At 50.9% G+C, this 20,972-nt stretch overlaps 1 protein-coding gene across 1 annotated transcript in view; it reads left to right on the forward strand.

Annotated features, from left to right (window-relative positions):
- PITPNM3 (PITPNM family member 3) overlaps nt 1-20,972 on the forward strand; it is a 93,642-nt gene that overhangs the window by 60,032 nt on the left and 12,638 nt on the right. Inside the window, exons 5-16 of the mRNA XM_006922411.3 lie at nt 3,253-3,329; nt 3,779-4,014; nt 6,937-7,126; nt 7,701-7,823; nt 8,246-8,430; nt 10,759-10,931; nt 12,080-12,250; nt 13,493-13,687; nt 14,247-14,395; nt 16,927-17,043; nt 20,115-20,231; nt 20,577-20,725. Coding sequence (XP_006922473.1) covers nt 3,253-3,329; nt 3,779-4,014; nt 6,937-7,126; nt 7,701-7,823; nt 8,246-8,430; nt 10,759-10,931; nt 12,080-12,250; nt 13,493-13,687; nt 14,247-14,395; nt 16,927-17,043; nt 20,115-20,231; nt 20,577-20,725 — 1,882 coding nt within the window. The remainder of the gene's footprint in view (nt 1-3,252; nt 3,330-3,778; nt 4,015-6,936; nt 7,127-7,700; nt 7,824-8,245; nt 8,431-10,758; nt 10,932-12,079; nt 12,251-13,492; nt 13,688-14,246; nt 14,396-16,926; nt 17,044-20,114; nt 20,232-20,576; nt 20,726-20,972) is intronic.

Genomic DNA, 20,972 nt, shown 5'->3' on the forward strand with positions numbered 1-20,972 from the left:
AAAAGGAGGAAGGGCTTACCAGGCAGAGGGCTCAGCATGAGCAAGGGCATGGAGGAGTGAAAGAGTTGTTTTGTGGGTGATTCACAGCCTCAATTATTGTGGTGGGAATGTCTGGTTGTTGGAAGAGCAGAGCCCTTGCGGGCAAGGTACAGGCAGGAGGGCATCTAAGCTGCCTTTCCACTTGTCTGCAGAGGCTTATGCTGAGACTGGAGACAGTGGGGTAACTTCCAGTGGGGGTAAATCTGGTCCTGTTAGTCAACTCTCTAGGGGCCAGAATCTAGATCTGGCAGGCTAGATTTCCCCTCTCCAGAGTAAGGCATCTCTGGATTTTGTGCATTGAAAGGAAGCAAAGCTCCACCCCCAAACAGCACAGTAGGCCAGATTCTTCCCCTTTGCTAGGGAGGGCATGAGGGATGCTGAGGACAAGCCTGCCAGTCTCCATCCCCGCTGAGCCAGGAACTGCCTCAGCATCATTTGTAGCCAGGATACAGCACTTGTCCACTGATCTGATGCCCAGAATATTGTGTGGGCCCCAAGGTTGCTGGCCACAGATAGATCAAAGACGTGGGTGCTCCTCAGTCTGTATAATCAGTGAGGATGCAGCCCCCACCTAATGGAGGGCATGGTGCCCAGGAGATGACAGGACCCTCATGTCTTCCTTGTGACTTATTTATAGCCTTGCTATGGTAATTTGTGGCAATCACAGTATTTAATCCTATAATCACACTGCACGCAGGCTCCTTGGTGCAAGCAGGCACCCAGCCCAGCGAGGCCCTGGAGCCTGCCAGGGTTCAGAGAAGGACTCAGAGACACGGCAGCAGAGTATGGAGGCAGCAATGTTCCTATCAGCCTTTGGTCCCATCTTGCCAGTTGTGGCTCTGGCTCTGTGCCCCCTGATGTACCCTGGATGATAACAACTATGTTCCAGGTCCCATTCTAATCCCTTTGTATATATGGAATCATTTATTCTCATCACCATTCTAAGAGGTAGCTACTGTTATTATCCCCACATTCTAGACAAGAAAACCGAGGTGCAGATCACACAGCTGGTAAGAGCCAAGATTTGAACTCAGGCCATGGTTTCTACCGGGTCCCTCCCAGCCCCAGAAGTCAGGGGCCTCCTGGTCTCCACATCCACAACCTCGGCCCTGCCAGTTCCTGGTTTCTCCTATTCCACAAGCCCCGGAGCAGCACATGAAGCTGCACGCACGAAGCCACACTAGGCTTCCCTCCTGGACACTCTCTTTCCTGCTGGTGAATTGGTCTCCCATGGCAGACCTGGACTTCAGTCTTTGAGGTGCCACTTACCAATTCCTGCTCCCGATTCTTCTCCTACAGAATGGATATTGTTGTGTATAACTCCCTGGGAAGCTGTGCAGGTCAGAAGGATGGGGGAGCAGTGTGTCAAGCATCATCTTCTGTTGAATGTGGGGCACTCTTAGCTGGGTTCACTCCGTCTTGATAGTTGCAAGTGACCTACATTGTTAGAGCCTCAATTTTTTTATGTCAAGCATCATCTTCTGTTGAATGTGGGGCCCTCTTAGCTGGGTTCACTCCGTCTTGATAGTTGCATGGGGCAAGTGACCTACATTGTTAGAGCCTCAATTTTTTCATCTGTAAAATGAGACTAATGACAAGAGGACCAAAACTCAGAGGTTACTTGGAATTAGATGAGATGATACCTGTACAGCCCATAGTGCCTGGGACATAAGTGCTCAGGAAAACAGAGCCATCTACCACTGTCTTTTATTCTGACCCTGTCCTGACGGCAGGGCACAGGTCTCTTTTAACCAAATCCAGGGCAAGGTCTAGAGGATGTTAGAAATATGGCAGAAGAGTCGGAGCCACTGGAAGGAGTGTTAGGAAGTGCTGGTCAGAGCCAGGCCTCAGAACACATTTTTCCTCTTCCTCCTCCAAGCCAAAGCCCTCCATCATTTAGGAAATGATTTCCTGTCTGTGTGGGCAGTAGCTCTGAGCTCATAAAGCAGTTACCCTTAGACCAGGGTTGTGTCTGTGAGGACAGAGTATTTCAGAAATGGACTTCTTTAGAGAAAACCTCTTTTGGAATTCTTTGCAGATGCCACCCCTTCCCCCGCCCCTTCTGGGGCCAAAACCCCTGGGAAGGAGCCTCCCCAAATGTGCCTCCTAGCAGGGTGCAGCAGGCTTGTGGCAGAGAAAGGGGGTGGGGTGTGAAGAAGAAAGGGCCATTCTTGCCTGGAACAGGCTGCATTAGGAGATGAAGGCAGAGTGGTCCGCAGTCTAGCTATGAGATTCAGCACATGGAGAAAGTAGTATACTCATGGGGAGAAAAGAAGAGGTGAGGTCAGCTTGATGGAAGGAAGGATTCCTCCGGGTGGCAGCATCATTGGGTGGGGAGTGAGGGGGTTGTAGGATGTCTTTGAGGACTCTCTGAACCTGAGAGTCCAAAGCAGTGACATTCAGGAATGTAGGCGTTAGATTAGGGGTCCACAAACTTTTCTGGAAAGGGCCAGATAGTAAATATTTTACATTTTGTGGGCTGTAAGGTCTCTGTGGCAGATAAGCAGCTACAGATAATATGTAAATGAATGGTGTGGCTGTGTTCCAATAAAACTTTATTTACAAAACAGGTGGAGGGCCAGATTTGGTCCATTTTACTGATCCCTGTGTTAGAGGAATAAGAGCTCAGATAGGGCTGGATGCCGAGAAGCGCTTCCTGGAGGAGAAGTTGAGCCCAGGCAGCTGAGAGAAGCAAGGAGAGCATTTCAGCACTTGGCTTCAGCACAAAGCTCATGAGTGATGGGTGATGATGAGTGTGATTCCATATGCTGGCCTTAACTCTCTGGGGGTCCAACTTCCACGGGGGTTCCATAATTCAAGGCCTTCCTCTCTCTCTCTGATAACTTCAAACATATTTTTAATTTTTTTTTTTTATCTAGCAATTGCAGCTGTTTTCAGAGGGATGCTTGGCCCAGATTTCTGTCCATTACTGGAAGTAGAAGCCATCAGACAAGCCTCATGCTGTTGCTCTTGTGATTGGTGAAGAAAAGCAGGATAGTCCCTTTCTAGGATATCCCCCTGCCCAGCATTAGGGACAGCATCTGTGATAGCCTCATCCTATTGGTCTTCCTTTTCTTAGAAGAAAGAGTTTCATGTTGTGTTGATTTCGGAGGCAGGGGCTGGGTGTAGTGACTCCCTAGTTCTGGACACTATCATTCTGCTCACCTATAAGCCCCTGCCTCGTACAAGCTGAGTTCTCTGTTCTCCCCACAGGAGAACTGTACCGGGTTTCCTTAAGAAGACAGAGGTTCCCGGCCCAGGGAAGCATTGAGATCCACGAAGACAATGAGGTGCGCTGAGTTACTGAGGCTGTCTGGGCCCAGCTCTGTGGCCAGGAATTTGGGAAGAGCCCTGGGACAGTAGATAGGTTGTCTGGTTTCCACCCAGCTCTTCGTATGACTTGCTGTGTGACCCTGGACAGCTCCCTGTCCTTCTCTGGGCTTCCAGTTCCTGTATGAACAAGAAGAGCCTCGTGGGACACTTCCCACCCTGACAGTGAGGGGCTTGCCCTCCTGACAGCCTGTGTCCCTCACCCTGAATGAACAAGGGGTCCCATCACAGAGGAGGCTAGAGAGCTCCCTGGTGTGGAGCTGAGATAGGCTGGACACGGTGCCTGCTTCTTGGGCCATAGCCCCGTATGAGTGTGTGTGTGTGTGTGAGTGATTCATTGGGTTACCCCCCACTCCCCACCTCATCTCCCTGCTGCCTGTCACTCTATCTTTACCGATGTTCCTCTCAGGAAGTCTGCCCACAGCGCTCCTGCAAGACGCACGTCCTCCTGCTGGTGCTGCATGGGGGCAACGTCCTGGACGTGGGCTCGGGAGACCCATCCTGCAAGGCAGCCGACATCCACACCTTCAGCTCCGTGCTGGAGAAGGTCATGCGCGCCCACTTCCCTGCAGCCCTGGGCCACATCCTCATTAAATTCGTCCCCTGTCCTGCCATCTGCTCTGAAGCTTTCTCTCTTGTTTCCAAGTGAGTCCCTTTCTGCTTATTTGGACTGGGTGGGACTGATGAGGGGGAATAAGCAGAGGGGCTGCCCTTGCCATGTGTGTACCTGGTGGGCAGGGGGACACCTCTCTGAGACATCAGATCTTGACTGACCACGAGCATCATGTGCGGGAAGTGTTCAGCCAGAGTCCAGAGCAATTAGCACTGTGCCCCCGTCCTCCTCTGTCCTGGGCCAGTCTCAATAAACCCTCATCTCCTTGGCCCAGATAAGAAAGCTGAGGCATTAAGAGGTTAAGCAGTTTCCTCCAGGATTACCTAGTGAATAGGACCAGGAGTCAGACATAGGCAGCCAACTCCAGACCACACATTTAGAGCCCAGTAGGGATGTGTGCTGTAATGGAGATGGCACAGAGCACTGAAGACACTCAGGATGAGGGCCAGGGAGTCTTCTCAGAGGCGGTGACTTCGGCGTGTGCTGTGAGAGTAGCATAACATGGCTACGTGTGGGGGTTCTCTGGCAGCCTGGATTTGAGTTCTGGCTGTGTAACCTGAGGGAAATTGTTTAGCCTCTCCTTGTCTCAGTTTCCTTATCTGTAAAATGGGTATACTCCTGGTAATAACCACCTCCTAGAGTTTTTGTGAGGATTCTGTGTGCTAGTATATGTGAAGCACCAAGCACAGCATGGGACACATAAAAAGAGCATGGCAGGGATTCTCTGACTCACATCGTCGTCTTCCCAGGGGTGAGAAGAGGCTCTCTTCACTGGTGGACAGGGGACTGGGGAGGGAGCTGTTCCTGACTGCCATCATAGAACCCTGCTGGGTGGAATAAGGCAGCATGCTTACTGGGCCTGGGCCTGGGCCTGGGCGCTTCATCCAAATAAGCCCTGGGCCCTGTGGGGAGTAAACCTGGAGACTGAGAGCTCCTCCAGGGCTGGGGGCCTATGGGAAATGCAGCCCATTGCTCCAGGACCTGAGGGCTTTGTGCTCTCCAGGTCCCTGTCCTGTTGAACTAGCCAAAAGTGCGCGCCAAGAGCCAGGTGGGAGCCCTGGCTGCACACAGATAACATGGGCAAAGAAGGCCTGAGCACTTGTAGAGCTCATGTTGATAGAGCATGTGGCAAATGGCAGGGACTGGAAACAGAACTTTCTGCACTTAAGGATGAACGGGAGGCCAGGGGCACCTCTATCTTGCCACTCACCTCCTTTCCTGTCGACTTTGCCAGACCTTGAGGCTTTGTAGAAAGGAGCCCTCACCCACATGGGGTTTGGGGAAGGTAGACACCCTTTCAGTCAGGCCTGGCCCTGAGGAGGGCTCAGCAGTGTTGGGAGGGGCAGGAGGCCCGGCGCTCAGCTTCTGGTTCGTTGGGAGAGTGTATTTGGAAGGCGTTGCTTTTCTGGTCTATGAGAGAAAGGAAGATTGGCCCCTGGACAGGGAACAGAGACCTGTCTCTGATTTATCTGTGCTCTGAAATGTGGGCAGGGCAGATCTCAATCAGAGTTGGAAGGAAAAAAGTTTAGGTGGGTCATTCCCCAGCCTGGCTAAGAGCCCAAATCCCCGTGTGATTCTTGTTAAACCACAGGTGGCAGGCCTCACCCCGGGGGCTTCTTAATAGGGCTGGGAGGGCCCTGGAATCTGCTTCTTTAACAGATTAATCTGCTGAGTGTCTGCTCTGCAGCGGGATTTGGGAAGCTGAGCTGATGCAGCTCTGTTCTCTTCACACTCCAACAGTTGCAGTTAATTGTGTTCCTTCATAATCAATCTCAGTCCCCCCATCCCTCACCCCCAGGACATCTGACCCCCAGAGCTGGGTCAGCCATCCCAAGCCTAATCTCCAAGAAGATGGATGGCCTGACCACTTGAGGGAACTGAGGGAGGGAGCATACTTCTCCCCCAGGCAGTGTCTTGCCAGGCTATCCATCAGCCCTAATCACTACTGGGAGGGAGCTCTTTCTCAGCTAATTAAAATCTCTCCAGCTGCAATTGAGGCCTGTTTCCTCTAATTTGTGTTCTTTGGAGATGAGAAATGGCTGTTAGGCCTGCCTTGCACTCCATAAAGTCTCTGTAACCTGCCCAGGGTTCCCTGAGTCCTGTCACCTGCCCCAGTTTTAACTTCTGTCAGCCTCAGCTTGACTATTGGGGAAGAGAAGCCTCTGGGTAGGGGGTGGGCAGTTTCTCCCCTTGTGGTCCCTCCTGAGTCCGATGCCCCTGGGGATAGAAGCAGGATAGGTGGGGTCGGGTGGGAGTAGGCAGCTGGGAGCTGGGCCTAGATAGGTCTGAGCTGCCCAGCAATTAAGGGACTTCCTCATTGGGAAGCAAGGAATAAAGGGGAGCCCATGGTGGGGCCACTGGCAGTGGAGAAGCTATAAGGCAGGATCTGTTAGTCCATTCTGGGGTTCACAGGTTTTCCTGTAAATCCAATGAAGTCTCTAGATCTTTGTCCCAGAAAGATGGACATAACTATTGTGTATGCAGCTGTGTGCCCACCTCTAAGCTGTGGCTGACATGTGATCCGCACGCCTGGCACGCCCTCTCTCCACCTTTTTAGTTTCCCTAAAGCCTTCTTAGAGGTCTAGTTCAAACCCCACCACCTCCAGGAAGTCTACCGTGATGATATGTCCTCACCCTGATTCATACTACTGGCTTCTTCCACAATTGGGGTGTTCTTTGGAGCCATGCAGAAGTGGGCAGGAGAATACAGGGCCCACACATTACAGGCTGGCATTGGGTGGACATGCAGGGGAGTCAGCATAGGCTTGGCTCCCCCACCTACCTCCCTACCCGTGTGCTTTGTCTCATCTGGCTCCTGCCTGGGTCTTCCTGGAGAGTCTGGAGTGGAGGGCCCAGGTCCCAGCCAGCACATGCTCTCTTCTGCCTGTTCCACAGCCCCAAACCTGCTTTCACGTCTGATCCCAGCTGGGCTTACCTTGCCCCCCTGTCCGCAGCCTGAACCCCTACAGCCATGATGAGGGCTGTCTCAGCAACATCCAGGACCATGTGCCTCTGGCCGCCCTGCCCCTCTTGGCCATCTCTTCCCCGCAGTACCAGGATGCGATTGCCACAGTCATCGAGCGAGCCAACCAGGTCTACGCAGAGTTCCTCAAGTCCTCTGATGGCATTGGCTTCAGTGGGCAGGTAGGACAGCCTGCCCCCATGTCCTTGTCCTGGCCCCAACTGGTGAGAGGCTGGGATCTGACCAAACGATCCAGACCAGACTGTTCTGAGGCCATAGCTTCTGAGATCCAAGGAGGCTTCTGAGATCTTTAGGTTCATTCTCATTTTACCTATAGGAAAACTGAGGCCAACATCTGAGTTCTGATTGTGAGCCCATGCTGATCCCCGGCCCCATTCTGACCCCTGGCCTCAGCCAGATTCTTATCCTCAGACTGACCTGCCTAAATCTGACCCCTTACTCTAGCCTAGTTCCTGTCCTCGGGCTGACCCCACCCAAGCCTGACCCCTAGTTCCATCCTGATTCCTATCCCAAGGCTGACGTTGGCCCCAGACTGATCCCTGACCCTAGCCTGGTTCCTGTCCTCAGGCTGACCCTGGCCCCAGAATGAGCACCCCTCCCCTGCTGGGGCTCTCCCAGGCCTCCCTGGGACAGGTTGTTTGTTCTCCCATGGACAGGCAACCTGAGTTCTAGATGGGTGTGGGGGTTAGGGGTCAGCAGTGGCCAGGCCTGTAGTCCCAGCTGTGCCTTCTCTAGGTGTGTCTCATCGGGGACTGTGTGGGGGGCCTCCTGGCCTTTGATGCCATCTGCTACAGTGCAGGGCCCTCAGGCGACAGCCCTGGCAGCAGCAGCCGGAAGGGGAGCATCAGCAGCACCCAGGTGCGGGCCAGATGGTGGGAATGTGGGGCGCGGGGGGGTGGGGTCTGACTTTGGGAGCAGGGGTCTCTCTGGGGAAGGTAGTGTTAGAGCCCTTAATATTTGTAGCATGAAATCCAGGTTACAAAGTGTTATATCATAGTCTTACAAGAGTAGCAAGAGATTACTATCACAAGTGAGGAAACTGAGGCCCAGAGGGGGCAATTTAGGGTTGGGTCCCTAGACAGCTACCCAGGATCCCACTGGATTGCCAATCCATTTGGATGCAGGAGACAGCCTTGTGGGTGTGCCTTCCGCACTCCTTTTGGAAGAGGTATCGCCTCTCACATCTAGGAAAAAAGGGTTATTTGTGCTTGGAAGAGGAGGCAGGGCCCCACAGCCTTTGGTGACCACAGTGCCCTCCTATCCTCTTCTTGGTCTCAAAGGACACCCCAGTTGCAGCGGATGAGGAGTGCAGTCTGGCCAACAGCAAGCGGCTCAGCAAAAGCAGCATTGACGTCTCCAGCGTGTTGGAGGATGAGGAGCCCAAGAGGCCGTTGCCACGGAAACAGAGCGATTCCTCCACCTATGACTGCGAGGCCATCACCCAGCATCATGCCTTCTTATCAAGGTAACCACTCTCTGTGCCCCACCGTCCTTCCAGAGGAGAGAGGACCTCGGCTCAAAGTCATCTGGGGGGTCTGGGACCAGTCTATGTCCCAGGCCTTTTCATGGGGGCCCATAGACAAGCACTGAAATGCTGAGACCAAGGCTGCTCCCCATGGGACCCTTGTGCTCTGTACCTGCTTCACCTAGACTTGCAGAGAGACAAGACAATCAGTCTCATGTCTCTGAGCCTCAGCTTCATCTTCTGCAAAAGGGTAAATGCTGCCCAGCCTACTTGACTGATGGCTTTAAGAATCTAGTGAAAGAACAAGTAAAGGTATGTTTTGTGAGCTACTTGGTATGTTCTTATTATTTCTCAGATGGGACAACAGAAGCCAGGTAGGTCAAAATTTTCCTAGGATCACATAGCCAGTTACTGAAGAGCTGGGGTCAGCATTCTGGTCTCTCATTCCCCAGTATAAAACATCCCTCTATGTGTAGGCCAGGTGAGGCCCTCCATAGAACTGTCCACCATTTAATTTTCTAGAAGAGGCATATTCATTGCCACTAAATGAATTATCTGCACATTTATTCAGGATGTGAGTGAGTACTGAGCATATACCCAAATTGGAAGACATGCCTCCTCTTCTCTCTCTCCTCAATGTTCTTCTCCCTCCTTCCCTTCCTCCATTCTTACCCAAGTGGAGAAGACCGCCATGAGGTCGGTAGGGCATTTGGAAAATAGATCGTCTCACCACCCAGAGAGAACCACTGCTAACACTGGCATATTTCCTTTCAGTATATTTTTACATGTGTTGTGTATAGTTTTACTTAAAAAAAAAAAATTTTGATTTTTCCCTTATATAATTAAAAATACTTTACTTGGTAAATATTCTTAATATTTTATTGAGTAAATGGACAACATCTTACTTAATCCCAGTCACCGACACTTTGGCTTTTTCCAATTCTTTGCACTTATAAGTAGCACTCTGGTGACTATCTTTGTGCATAAACATTTATGTAAATATTAGGTTCTTTCATTTACATGGATTCCTGGAGGAGGAATTATTAGGCAAAAGGCTCTGCATATTTAAATCCCTGACTATTTAAAGCTCCTCTGACAGATTATTCTTTAAAAAAGCAGCTATATTTCAAGTTTGGGTCGCAAAGTAAAATCACATTTCTAGTTTATCCTTGAAAAATCCTTTAAGAAAGCCCCAAATTTGGAGAGTGACGAAAAATTGGAGGCTTTCAGTAGCTGGTCCAACACAGCCAGCTTTTCCCTCTGGTGTAGGGACAGATGGCTGTTTCTTTGGCAATTAAGTAGTTGGCGTGTGTTTAGGGACCACGCTGTACATGAAATATGTATTGTTAAACACCAGAGTCATCATCCTCACTGGGAGATGCTCACACTGCAAGAGGCAGAGTATGGGGATTCAGATTCAACTTTCCAGACCCTAGCTCACACTCTATTTCAATTGTTATTTCTAAAATTCTCTTTCTCTTCCAACTTGAGTATGTTAGTTGAATTTGCATTCAGTTAATTGATTGCCTTAAACTCGAAGCTCTGCCCAAATGCCACCTGGAAGGTCAGGGAGGTTCCCAGTTTTCCTGCCCATCCTGGGAAGCGTGATCTGAGTTTATGGCTGAACATCAACTTGAACTCTTTGGGGCAGTGGGTGCCTGGGATGTGAATGGTTTGAATTCTGCGTCTCGTGGTTTTCTCATTAAGCTCTCTGTTTCATCTGTGGGCTGGAGGGGAGGGAAGACCAAGCTGTTTGCATCTGTGTCTGCGGGTTGCCTGGAACATGAGTTACAACAAAAGCCCTAATCCTGGCAGCACTGACATCACCCAGCTGGTCTGCGTATTGGCCAGCTGAGCTTCCTGGTAGACAGTGCGGGAATTCAGTGCAGCCACCATAAAACCAGCACGACGGGGCAGGCCTGCCAGTGTGTAGGATGCTTAGGTATTCTCAGGTGCTCAGCCTGTTTTAGTAAATTGAGTTTTATTGGATCATGGTCACATGTATTTATTTAGATATCATCTATGGCTGCCTGCAGAGTAAGTAGATATGATGGAGACCATATGGCCCTTAAAGTTTAAAAGATTTACCATCTGGCCCTTTACGAAAAAAGTTGGCTGACCTCTGCCTTAGCCAAATGTCGGCCATGCCTTGGTGACCAATGCTGAGATGGTTGCAGCATCCAGCGAGGGGACTCTGGTTTGAACCCTTCCCCAGAGATGGAGGGTTGGGTTCTCCACCCCCAGACTTCAGGCTGCCCTGCTAAGTGAACACCCCACATCCTCAGTGCTTCCCGAACCCACTCTCCTGTGTCTTCCTCTGCCTGGCAGCATCCACTCGAGCATGCTGAAGGATGAGGCCGAGCCCCCTGCAGCTAGCGGGCCCCAGATCCCTGAGGTCAGCCTGGGCCGCTTGGACTTTGACGTGTCCGACTTCTTCCTCTTCGGCTCGCCTCTTGGCCTGGTCTTGGCCATGCGGAGGACGGTGCTGCCGGGCTTGGATGGTGAGTGTGGCATGGACTGGGGCCTGAGATGCCTTTGTGTCACTAGGTCACCATGTCAGGACCTCAAACTGGGGAGGGTGTGGCTGGGGGGCAGGGGCAGGGAGGATCATGGAGTTGCGGTAGGTAGACAGAGAAGAGAAGAGGAAAGAGGGGAGAGGAGAAGAGAGAGAGTGAGGCAGTTTCCCCAGATGGAGCAAAGTTGAGGTAGCCCCTGGTGGATTTCATTGTCCTTGTCACATGCCTCTGGTCCATTTGTGGCCCTGTTGTCCAGTTGTCATGCTCTATGGGAAGAGAAGCCATAAATATTTACCCTATTGTACCCATTCCCTCCTCTTCCAGTGCCCAGACTGACCCACTGCGGCCAGGTCAATCTTACTGACCCCCGCATGTACCCAGGCCCACCTCAGTGCCTTTGCTCATGTACTACCCACAGCCTTGAATGCCTTCCTCCATTCTTCTAAAATATACAGTGAGGTGATTTGCACCAGCAGGTGGTGAAGTAGGGAGAGGAGGCAAAACCCCATGGTTGCTAAGGAACCCTAGTGCTCCCTGGATCCTGGACTGACTTAGAGGGACAGGGAGACACAGATGAGGAGGAGGCCTCAGTGGAGACATCTGCTGGTCTATGAGAGAAGTGTATTGCTGGCTCTGGCAAACCAGGAACTACCACCAAGTGTAGGAATTGAGTAGGGGCTGGAGGAAGGGGCCTTTGATCCTGACTGAAAGACACTGGGTCAACCTCATACATCAAGTAGCAACTAATTAAAAGCTGCAAGAATTTAAAGGAGTTTTACTAGTGGAGATAGTGAAAAAGGGCCTTCTAGGAGGAGGGGCAGCTTGAGCTAAGGCACAGAGAAAGGACCACAGCAAGACTGGTTGGGGAGTTGCAGCTGGCTACCACAGCTGCAGTACTGGGTTCTTACAGCTGTGCTCCTAGGTGGGGCAGCCTATTAAATTGAACATAATGCACTTAGCAGGGCAGCCTATTAAATTGAACATAATGACGTTGATCCTGTTGGAGCAGGGAGCCATGGCAGGTTCTTGAGCAGAGAATTAGGCTGCTCAAAGCTGCACTCAGGGGAGCTTCCCAGGACCAAGGGAGTAGGTACCAGCAAGGGGATTCTCCCATGTTTCCTCCCACCCCCCAGGCTTCCAGGTGCGTCCTGCCTGCAGCCAGGTCTACAGCTTCTTCCACTGTGCAGACCCCTCCGCCTCGAGGCTTGAGCCACTGCTGGAGCCCAAGTTCCACCTGGTGCCGCCCATCAGCGTGCCCCGCTACCAGAGGTTTCCAATGGGTGACGGACAGTCCCTTCTCCTCGGTAGGCACTCAGGGGTATGAAAGAGCTTGCTGAGCTGGAGCTGGGTCCCAGCCAGGTAGCACTCCGGGGCCATCCTATCTGTCCCCTCCAAACTGTCAGCTGATGGAGTGACTAGACCTAATTGAGTAAGGTCTGTGTCCTCTTGGGGAAAAGAACAGGCAAACAGTTGATGCACCTACCTTCTGAGTGGCCCACCTGTGTGAACTTATGCTCTGTTAGAGGCATCTTGGGGCTCAGAGACTTAGACTCTGCCCTTGACAACTCCCAGCTGAGCTCCTGTGGTTAGGGTCAGCATAATACTGTCAGGCCTGATTGAAAGTCCAAGGATCCTGCTGATTGCTATTGCCTGGTACCCGACCTGGACTCTGGAGGTACAAAGCAGGAAGTGTCTCATTCTGGTGGGCTTCGTGGAAAAGGGAGCCTTCGACCAAGGCCTTTGGACAGGTGGAGAAAAGCTGGAGAATGGGGGTTGGGGGATCCTCTAGGTGGAGAGAGCAAGGGCAGGTGGGTTTGGGGGACGCTCGTGGCCTCTGTGGCTCAAGTGGGATAAGCCGGGTATGGACTAGGGTGAGGTCAAGGGGAGGCCCGTAGTGGACAGTCAGGAGCTTGAGGATCAGAGCCTTGGCTCCATGCCCCAGAGCCTGTTCCGAGGTTTCAGCCAGATTGTAGGGAGAATGCTGTGCTTGTGGTTCATTCAGTATTAAAAGTCAGCACTTGATATCCAAAATTCTGCTTTTTCAGGAGCTTCCATAGAGAGAAGAGGCTCCAAAACCTCCCTCTCGCACCCTTAAATGTGTCCCTCTTTGGTTGGGGCATCTCCCTGCCCCCAGAGAGTGCCCTAGCTCCCAGGCTGGGGTCTCCATTCACTTCCAAGCTCAGCCACCATTATCTGTGGCTCAGGAGAGGAGTTTGATACAAGAGCACATGGTAAATGGTCACCCCTTGACCTCATCTGGTGCTTTTGGGGACATTCTCCAAGAGGTGCCCTCGGTAGCTCTATTGGGGGTAGTGGTGATGGTTGGGACCCCCACTTGTGCCTGCCTAATCTACAACTTAGAGGATGTGAAACCCAATGACATACTATGGCGGGATACCGTCAGGCCCTGGGGATGGGAGGTGCAGGCTTCCTGTTGGGCACGTCCCTCTGAGTACCCAGCCTCCTGCCCAACACAGATCTGGCACAGCATGGGCAGCTTTATTGAGATCTTCTACTCAGCCCTGACTGTGAAATTCTCCTTCCAGCTGACGCCCTGCACACCCACAGTTCTCTCTTTCTGGAGGGCAGCTCTCAGGGTAGCCCACCACACCTGGATGCCCCTGCCTCGCCCCCTCAGGCCCTGAGGTCCCAGCGCCTGGTACGGAGGATGAGCCAGGGCAGCTCCCACAGTGACAGCTCGGAGTCTTCAGACAGCTTGGCACCTGTGGGCACTTCTCACAGTGAGTGAGGGTCTTCTGGGGCTTGCCTGGGTTCAAGGGAGAGGGCCCTTCCTCTGGGTGGCCACTGGTCCACTGCCAGGGCTGCTGAGGGCAGGACTCAGGTGGGGAGGTGGGGTAAAGGAAATTTGGACTGAACTCTGACCTCAGAGAGAAATTTGACCTCTGACCCTAGTTGGGGCCTTGACCTTTGACCATAAACTAAGCCATGACCTCTTTAGGCATAGACTGAGCTCTGACCTCAGCCAGAGCCCTAATCCCAACATTCAATTTTCCTACTGGGAACTCCTGCTGACCAGCAGCCCTGGAGCGAGACTGTGGACGTCTCCATGAGTCCTTATTCCTAGGGACAGTTTGTAACACATGTCCCAGAGGAGCAGTGGGCAAGCAAAGGGGCTGGTGGGTTATGAGAAGGTGGGAGAGGGAGCAGCACATTTCTTAGCTCATTTTGAGCTGGATGCTCTGGCCCCAAACTTGTGCCCTGGTAGCATGTCCATACTGCCCCTTGGGTCACAGCCCTGGGCAGGCCATTCTGTCCTCATCTCCCTTCTCGGCCCTGCAGTCACAGCCAAGTGGTGGGGTGCCAAGCGCATCGACTATGCCCTGTACTGCCCTGAAGTCCTCACAGCCTTCCCCACTGTGGCACTACCCCACCTGTTCCATGCCAGCTATTGGGAGTCCACAGACGTGGTGGCCTTCATCCTGAGACAGGTACTCCACCCCCTGCCTGGGCCCTGCCTACAGGGCCCCTCTGGAGGGTCCAGTCCTTCTATGTCTGGAGAAGACGCTTACTCTGTAGGCATTGGGAAGGCATTGGAGCACTCAGCCAAGTGGGGGGTGACACAGCCAGATAGTGGGTTTCTTAAAGAGCATTGGCTTCTGATTAATGGTATGGTACTTTCTAGAGAATTAAATAGAAACTATATAGGAGAATGTATCCATCTTTCAACTTGGAGATTGGAGTAATAAATGCCTGCCCCTCCGTGGGTCTCAATGTCCTCATCTGTAAAAGAAAAGGTGGAGCAGAGAGGCCAGTGACTGAGGGAGAACCTGGGAGGAAGGAGGTGGGGATGCATGTGGGGGTTGGATCAGCTTCCAACTGGTTGCAGCCTCCATGGCCAAGGTCAGGAGTTGATTTTATGCTGGGTCCAATGAGAAGCCATTGCAGGGAAAAATATCAACTGACATATTTTTAGTAAGAAGCCCTGCTGCTGTTTGGGGCACAAGAAAATGCATAAGGCTCTTTATGAGGCAAAGGTAGGAGCCCAGCTTTCGAGATGATGGTTTGGGCTAGCTAGGGTGCTGGTGACGGAGGTGCTGAGGAGCAGCAGGATTTCAGTTGTGGTGGCAGGACTTGCTGGCATCTGGGCTGTGAGGGAAAGGGGGGAGTCCAATGGATCCTATTTTCCACTTGAATATCTACAGTGTTGCCATTCCCTAGAGTTGAGGAAGAGCAGGGCTGGGGTAAAGTAGGGAAACAGAATCTTGGATCTGGACTTGGGAAAGTGAGATGCCTGTGAGATGTTGGGAGGGAAGGCAAGTAGAGAGTCTGGAGCTTAGGGAAAATGTCAGGCGTAGAGATAAATATGTGGGGTCATCAGAGCTTAGATGGCATTTAAAGTCAGCGCAGGTACAATGCTCAATTTTGACACCAATTCCAGTATGTGGTTTCTTCCCCATACCAAGTAATTCTCTCACATTAGCTGGGTGTCCTACAATTCAACTGAATTCTGACACTATCTACTTGGAAATAGCTCAGATTCTATAAAGTAAGGCTTTAGTCTCACAAGTAAACCCCAATCTCCCTTTAGATGCCAATCCCAAGCCAGGTTGTCACCTGGACTTCTGACCAACAGGTTATAGGTGGGAGGTTCCAAAACCCTCTCCTTGGGTTAGATTAATTTGCTAAAGTGGCTCACAAAAATCAGAGAAACATTTTACTTACTAGGTTGCTAATTTATTATAGAAGAATACAACTCAGGAAGAGCCAGATGAAAGAGATGCATAGGGCAAGATATGGGGAGAAGATGTGTGTGAAAAGCTCTTCAGGAATGCTATTCTCCCCAAATTTCCATGTGCTCACCAAACCGGAAGCTCTGGGAACCCCATTTTTTTTTTTTAAAATGGAGGCTTCATTACATAAGCATGATTGATTAAATCATTGGCCATTGGCAAGTGATCCAACCTCTATTTCTTCTCTCCTCCCTGGAGGTCAGGAATTGGGACTGAAAGTTAGAACCCTCTATTCCTGGGGCAACCAACCCCAAAGTCACCTAACAAAGTAACATAACAAGAGACACCTTTGTCACTCTCATCACTTAGGGAATTCCAAGGGTTTTAGGTGCTCTGTTCCATTAACGGGGATGAAGACCAAATATATATTTCTTATGATAAATCACACCACCACAGATACTGAGGGAGTTTCCACAGCTGTAGAAGTTCAAGGGTGAGTCCTGTAGCTCCACCAGGGAGAGAGGGAGATGGAGGAAGAGAGGACATCTCCTGAGGTTGGATGGACAGGCGTATACCTATGAGCAGGGCAGGATGGAAGTTATGGGGCCTTGGCAAGAATAGCTTCTGTGGAGCGATAGGGACAGAAACCTGACTGGAGTGGGTGAAGAGGAGAAGGTAGGTGGAGAAGGGGAGACACTGTGGAACATCCAGAGAGCAGAGAAGTGCAGTGGTCACTGGAGGCACCAGGGGTCCTAGGGAGAGTGTTTTTTTCTAAGTTTTCTTTTCTTCTTTTTTTCTTCCTTCCTTCCTTTCTTTTTTTTTTTTTTTAAAGGTGGGCACAGTTACAGCACATTTGGATGCAAAAGAAAATGATCCTAGGGATCACTCAGGGGCTAATCAGTGATGCAGGACTGAGAGGGAGTGTTGCTGGAGCATTGATCTTGAGTGGGTTGGAGGCTCTGGGATCAGGCCTCCAGCTGGCCTTCTGTAATAAGAAGGAAGGCAGAGAATGGGCACAGATGTAGGTAATTGCTAGGTTTGGGTGTGGGGGGCAGAGGCTGCTTTTAGACCAGAGCATTTACTAGACAGTGCTCTGGCTCCAGCTGTCAGTCCAGGTGGGCAGGGAGGTGGGTCCTAGGGTCTCCAGCCTCCTGAGGGTTCCAAGCTGGGGAGTGGGGTGACCTGGGGGAGGGCTTGCTGGCCAAAAGCTGGTGGCCCCTGGTACCCTGGGAAGGAGGGAGAGGGGTTGAGACGGCCTGACGTGGAGGCCCCGCTCGGCTGTGTGTCAGGTGATGCGCTATGAGAGCGTGACTGTCAAGGAGAGCGCTGGCTTGGATCCCGCAGCACTGAGTCCTGCTAATCCCCGGGAGAAGTGGCTTCGTAAGAGGACCCAGGTCAAGCTGCGGGTATGTGCTCACTGGGGTCACATACTGGTTGGGAGGTGTGGCTGCCTTGAGGGCTGGGGCATCCACATGGCAGGTAAGGCCTTGGATTTGCCCCTCAGAGCTGAGTGCTCATACATACTAGGCTTCATGCTCAGATGATTCCCTTGGCAGTGCAGTGGGGATGGGGTGTATGTGAGATGGGAGAGCTAGAGCTTGGTGGCCTGGCTCCACAGGAGCCCCAGGAATGGGGGTCCAGGGCACTGGGGTTGGTGAGGAGAAGCCAATTATGAAGCGATTGCTATATGCCAGGCCTCTGTATATGTGGATATAAATCAGAAAGAGTCCCGTCCATGAACACAGGGCTCATAGTCTGATCCACCAAGTATGCCATGGTGTGGTATTTGCTGTGATAGAGAGAGATACCTATTAGGAAAAAGATGGAGAGAAGAATTGCAGGGTATTCCACACAGGGATTCCATGAAGAGTCACCTCTATAGGGTATTGAAGTATGAATAGGAGTTTGGTATCTGTTCATTCATTTATTTATTTAGCAAACAATCATCAGTGCCCACTGTGTCCCAGTCCTTCTGCTAGGGAGTGGGGGAATAGGGATTTACAGACACAGACAGTGCTGTGGGGGGCACGTCCAGTCTGGTAGAAAGATCAGATATGGACCCCAAAAACAATCCTAAAAAGTAGAAGGTGATCAAAGCTCCATGGATTGACTTTTTTTGTAAACATATTTATTGAGATATAACTCCAATATTGTACAGTTCACTCACTTAAAGTGTATAATTCAATGGATTTTAGTGTATTCACAGATATGTGTAACCATAACCACAGTCAATTTTAGAATATTTTCATCACTTCAAAAAGAAACTCCTTACTTATTAGCTATTATCCCCTACCTGGATCCCCCCAACCCTAAGCAATCAGCAATCTACTTTTTGTCGCTATAGATTTTCTGATTCTGGACATCTCATATAAATGGAACCATACAATATGCTGTCTTTTGTGTTTGGTTTCTTTTACCTGGCATAATGTTTTCAAGGGTCATCCATGTCATAGCATGCATCAGTATTCCATTCCTTTTCATGGCTGAATAATATTCCATTGCATGGATATATTACTTTTTGTTTATGCATTCATAAGTTGGACATTTGGGTCGTTCTTACATTTGTCTACTGTGAATGATGCTGCTGTAAATATTTGTGTATAAGTTTGGTGTGGACATATATTTTCATTTCTCCTGGGCATATACCTAGAAGTAGAATTGCTAGGTCAAAAGGTAACTCTAGTTTAATTATTTGAGGGAATGCCAAAATTTTCCAAAGTAACAACATCATTTTGCATTCCCCCCAGCAGTGTATGAGGGTTCCAATTTCTCCACATCCTTGCCAATGCTTGTTATTATCTTTTTTTTTTTTTTTTGATTCTAGTCATCCTAGTGGGTATGAAATGATATCTCATTGTGATTTCGATTTGCATTTCCCTGGTGACTAGTGATATTGAGCACTTTTCTATGTATTTGTTTCCATGAATCAACTCTTCCCTCTCCAGTGTTCCTGTAGGGAACCTCTGTCCCACACATAATGGAATAACTCCAGGGCAGGGTTCATGACTGGTCCCTCTCTGTGTCCCCAGAGCCCAGTTCAGGGACCAGTGTAGATGAGGTGACTGCAAATGTTTGTCGAATTGAATTAAAATGCCATAGGAATTGTAAAGTCCTTGGGGAACCATCCTTGGGGAGTCCAAGCAGTGCTTCTTGGAGGGAACAAAGTTGAGTCATATCATAGTGGATGGGCTGGAATGTGGGGGCAGAGGACCAGTGATGGCATGTGGAGTGGAGACCCAGTATGAACAAAGACCTGGAGGCTACCATGGAGCCTGGCCTGAAAAGACCAGAGGGGCTTGGAAGTGGATCAGCAGGAGATAAGACTGAAAAGCTTCCCCAGGCAAGGCTTTGATGCTGAGTGCAGGATTTGGACTTCATTTGGAGGGCACTGGGTGTTAACAGATTTGTTTTATAAAGATAATAGATCTGCCACAGTGTCTGTTTTAGAATAAGGAGCTTCATTAAGAAGCTATTAGCAGACTAGATGAGAGATAACATGGGTATGGGGAGAGATACCATGTAAAGGTATCTTCCTTCTGTAAAGGAAGGGGCACCAGACCAAGTGACTCCAATGTTGAAGCCAGGCTGGGAGTGGTGGGTGGTTGGACCAATAGAGGCCTTTGAGCTGCAGAATGAATTGAAACCAGAGGTGCAGAAGGATGAGGATGTTGGGATTGTTACAGATAAAATGATACAACATCCAAGATGACTTCAAAATCATCTGGGGTCAGGGTGGGGTGAGGATTCACCAAGGGAAGAAGGGCACCATACTGGCCATGAATTGATAAGTGGAGGAGCTGGTGCCGAGTACAAGAGACTTCGTTACACTGTTCTCTCTACTCTTGTACGTTTGATAGCTCTCACTAAGATGGATAGTAAATGGCTATCAGATGTGAGCCATGATGCTGAAGGAAGAAGCAAAGGTGACTGGCAGTTTCCGGCCTAGGAAACTAGGATGACAGGTTGTGAGGACTGGTGGTTCCTCAGGATTGCAGAGGAGAATCAAGAGCAGAGAATGTGCATCTACAGCAGGGGTCCCCAAGCCCTGGGCCATGGACCAGTACCATGGCCTGTTAGGAGGAACCAGGCTGCACAGCAGGAGGTGAGTGGCGGGCAAGTGAGCGAAGTTCCATCTGTGTTTGCAGCCACTCCCTAGTGCTAGCTAGCATCACCATTTCAGCTCCACCTTAGATCATCAGGCACTAGATTCTCATAGGAGCACTGGTCCTAGGTACCAAAAAGGTTGGGGACTGATGATCTACAGGAACTCCAGTGCTCTTTGTAGACAGACCTAGGGCAAAGGGTCTGTTTTTTTCTCATGGGTTCCAGGGGAACATGTCTCAGAAACTCTAATGGGAGTTAATAGAAAAGCCTAATTCGGTGAGTCCATATCCCTCCAACTAATCCTAAGAACAATGTAATGAAAATGTAAGGTCCACCCAACTCACCGAGGCTGAGCTGGTTTCTGTCCTTCCAGAACGTCACTGCTAACCACCGGGCCAACGATGTGATTGCTGCTGAAGATGGCCCTCAGGTCCTTGTGGGGCGATTCATGTATGGGCCCCTCGACATGGTGGCTCTGACAGGAGAGAAGGTATGGAGGCTGGGTTGTCCCCTCCTCGGCCAGCTGCATGTGCACTAGGTACCTCATGGTACCACATGGCACATGGGGTGAAGGCTCTGGGAGGGCTGAGCTGAGGGACATTCATCCTGCCTTGGCAGGTCAGAAAGAGTGATCAAGGAGCAAGGGATGAACCTGGGGGCATCCGAGAAGCTAATGTGGCTGCAGAGGAGAGAGAAATAGTGTAGTAGGAGCCAGGAAACACAGGGCAGGACCCTAAGCCCTGGAGCCTGCTGTCTTGGTAGAGAGCCCCTAAGCTAAGTCTGAAGCCACACTCCCAGCCTTCAAGGAGTCCCCTGGCCTCCTTGCTGCCTGCAGGTGGATATCCTGGTGATGGCAGAGCCATCTTCAGGCCGCTGGGTGCACCTGGACACAGAGATCACCAACAGCAGTGGCCGAATCACGTACAGCGTGCCGCGGCCCCGGCGCATGGGCGTTGGTGTCTACCCTGTGAAGATGGTTGTCAGGTGAGCCCCAGGGGATGTTCTCATGGTGGTTTTGCCAATTTTCATGACCAATCCAGCCAGGCCTGTCCAGAAGATGGGGTCCTAAGGGTGCTCTCTTTTGATCCTCATACCTGTCTTTGGGGAGACAGGAAAATGGACGAGGTCATCCCCCAGATTCTCTTGACCTTGGCCCCAGAATGAGCTCTGACCCTAGCTGCAGGCTGACTTCTGTCCTCAGGCTAACACCTGACCCTGAGCACACAGCTGA

Source organism: Pteropus alecto, unplaced genomic scaffold (assembly GCF_000325575.1).
Source record: "Pteropus alecto unplaced genomic scaffold, ASM32557v1 scaffold398, whole genome shotgun sequence".
Lineage (NCBI taxonomy): Eukaryota > Metazoa > Chordata > Mammalia > Chiroptera > Pteropodidae > Pteropus > Pteropus alecto.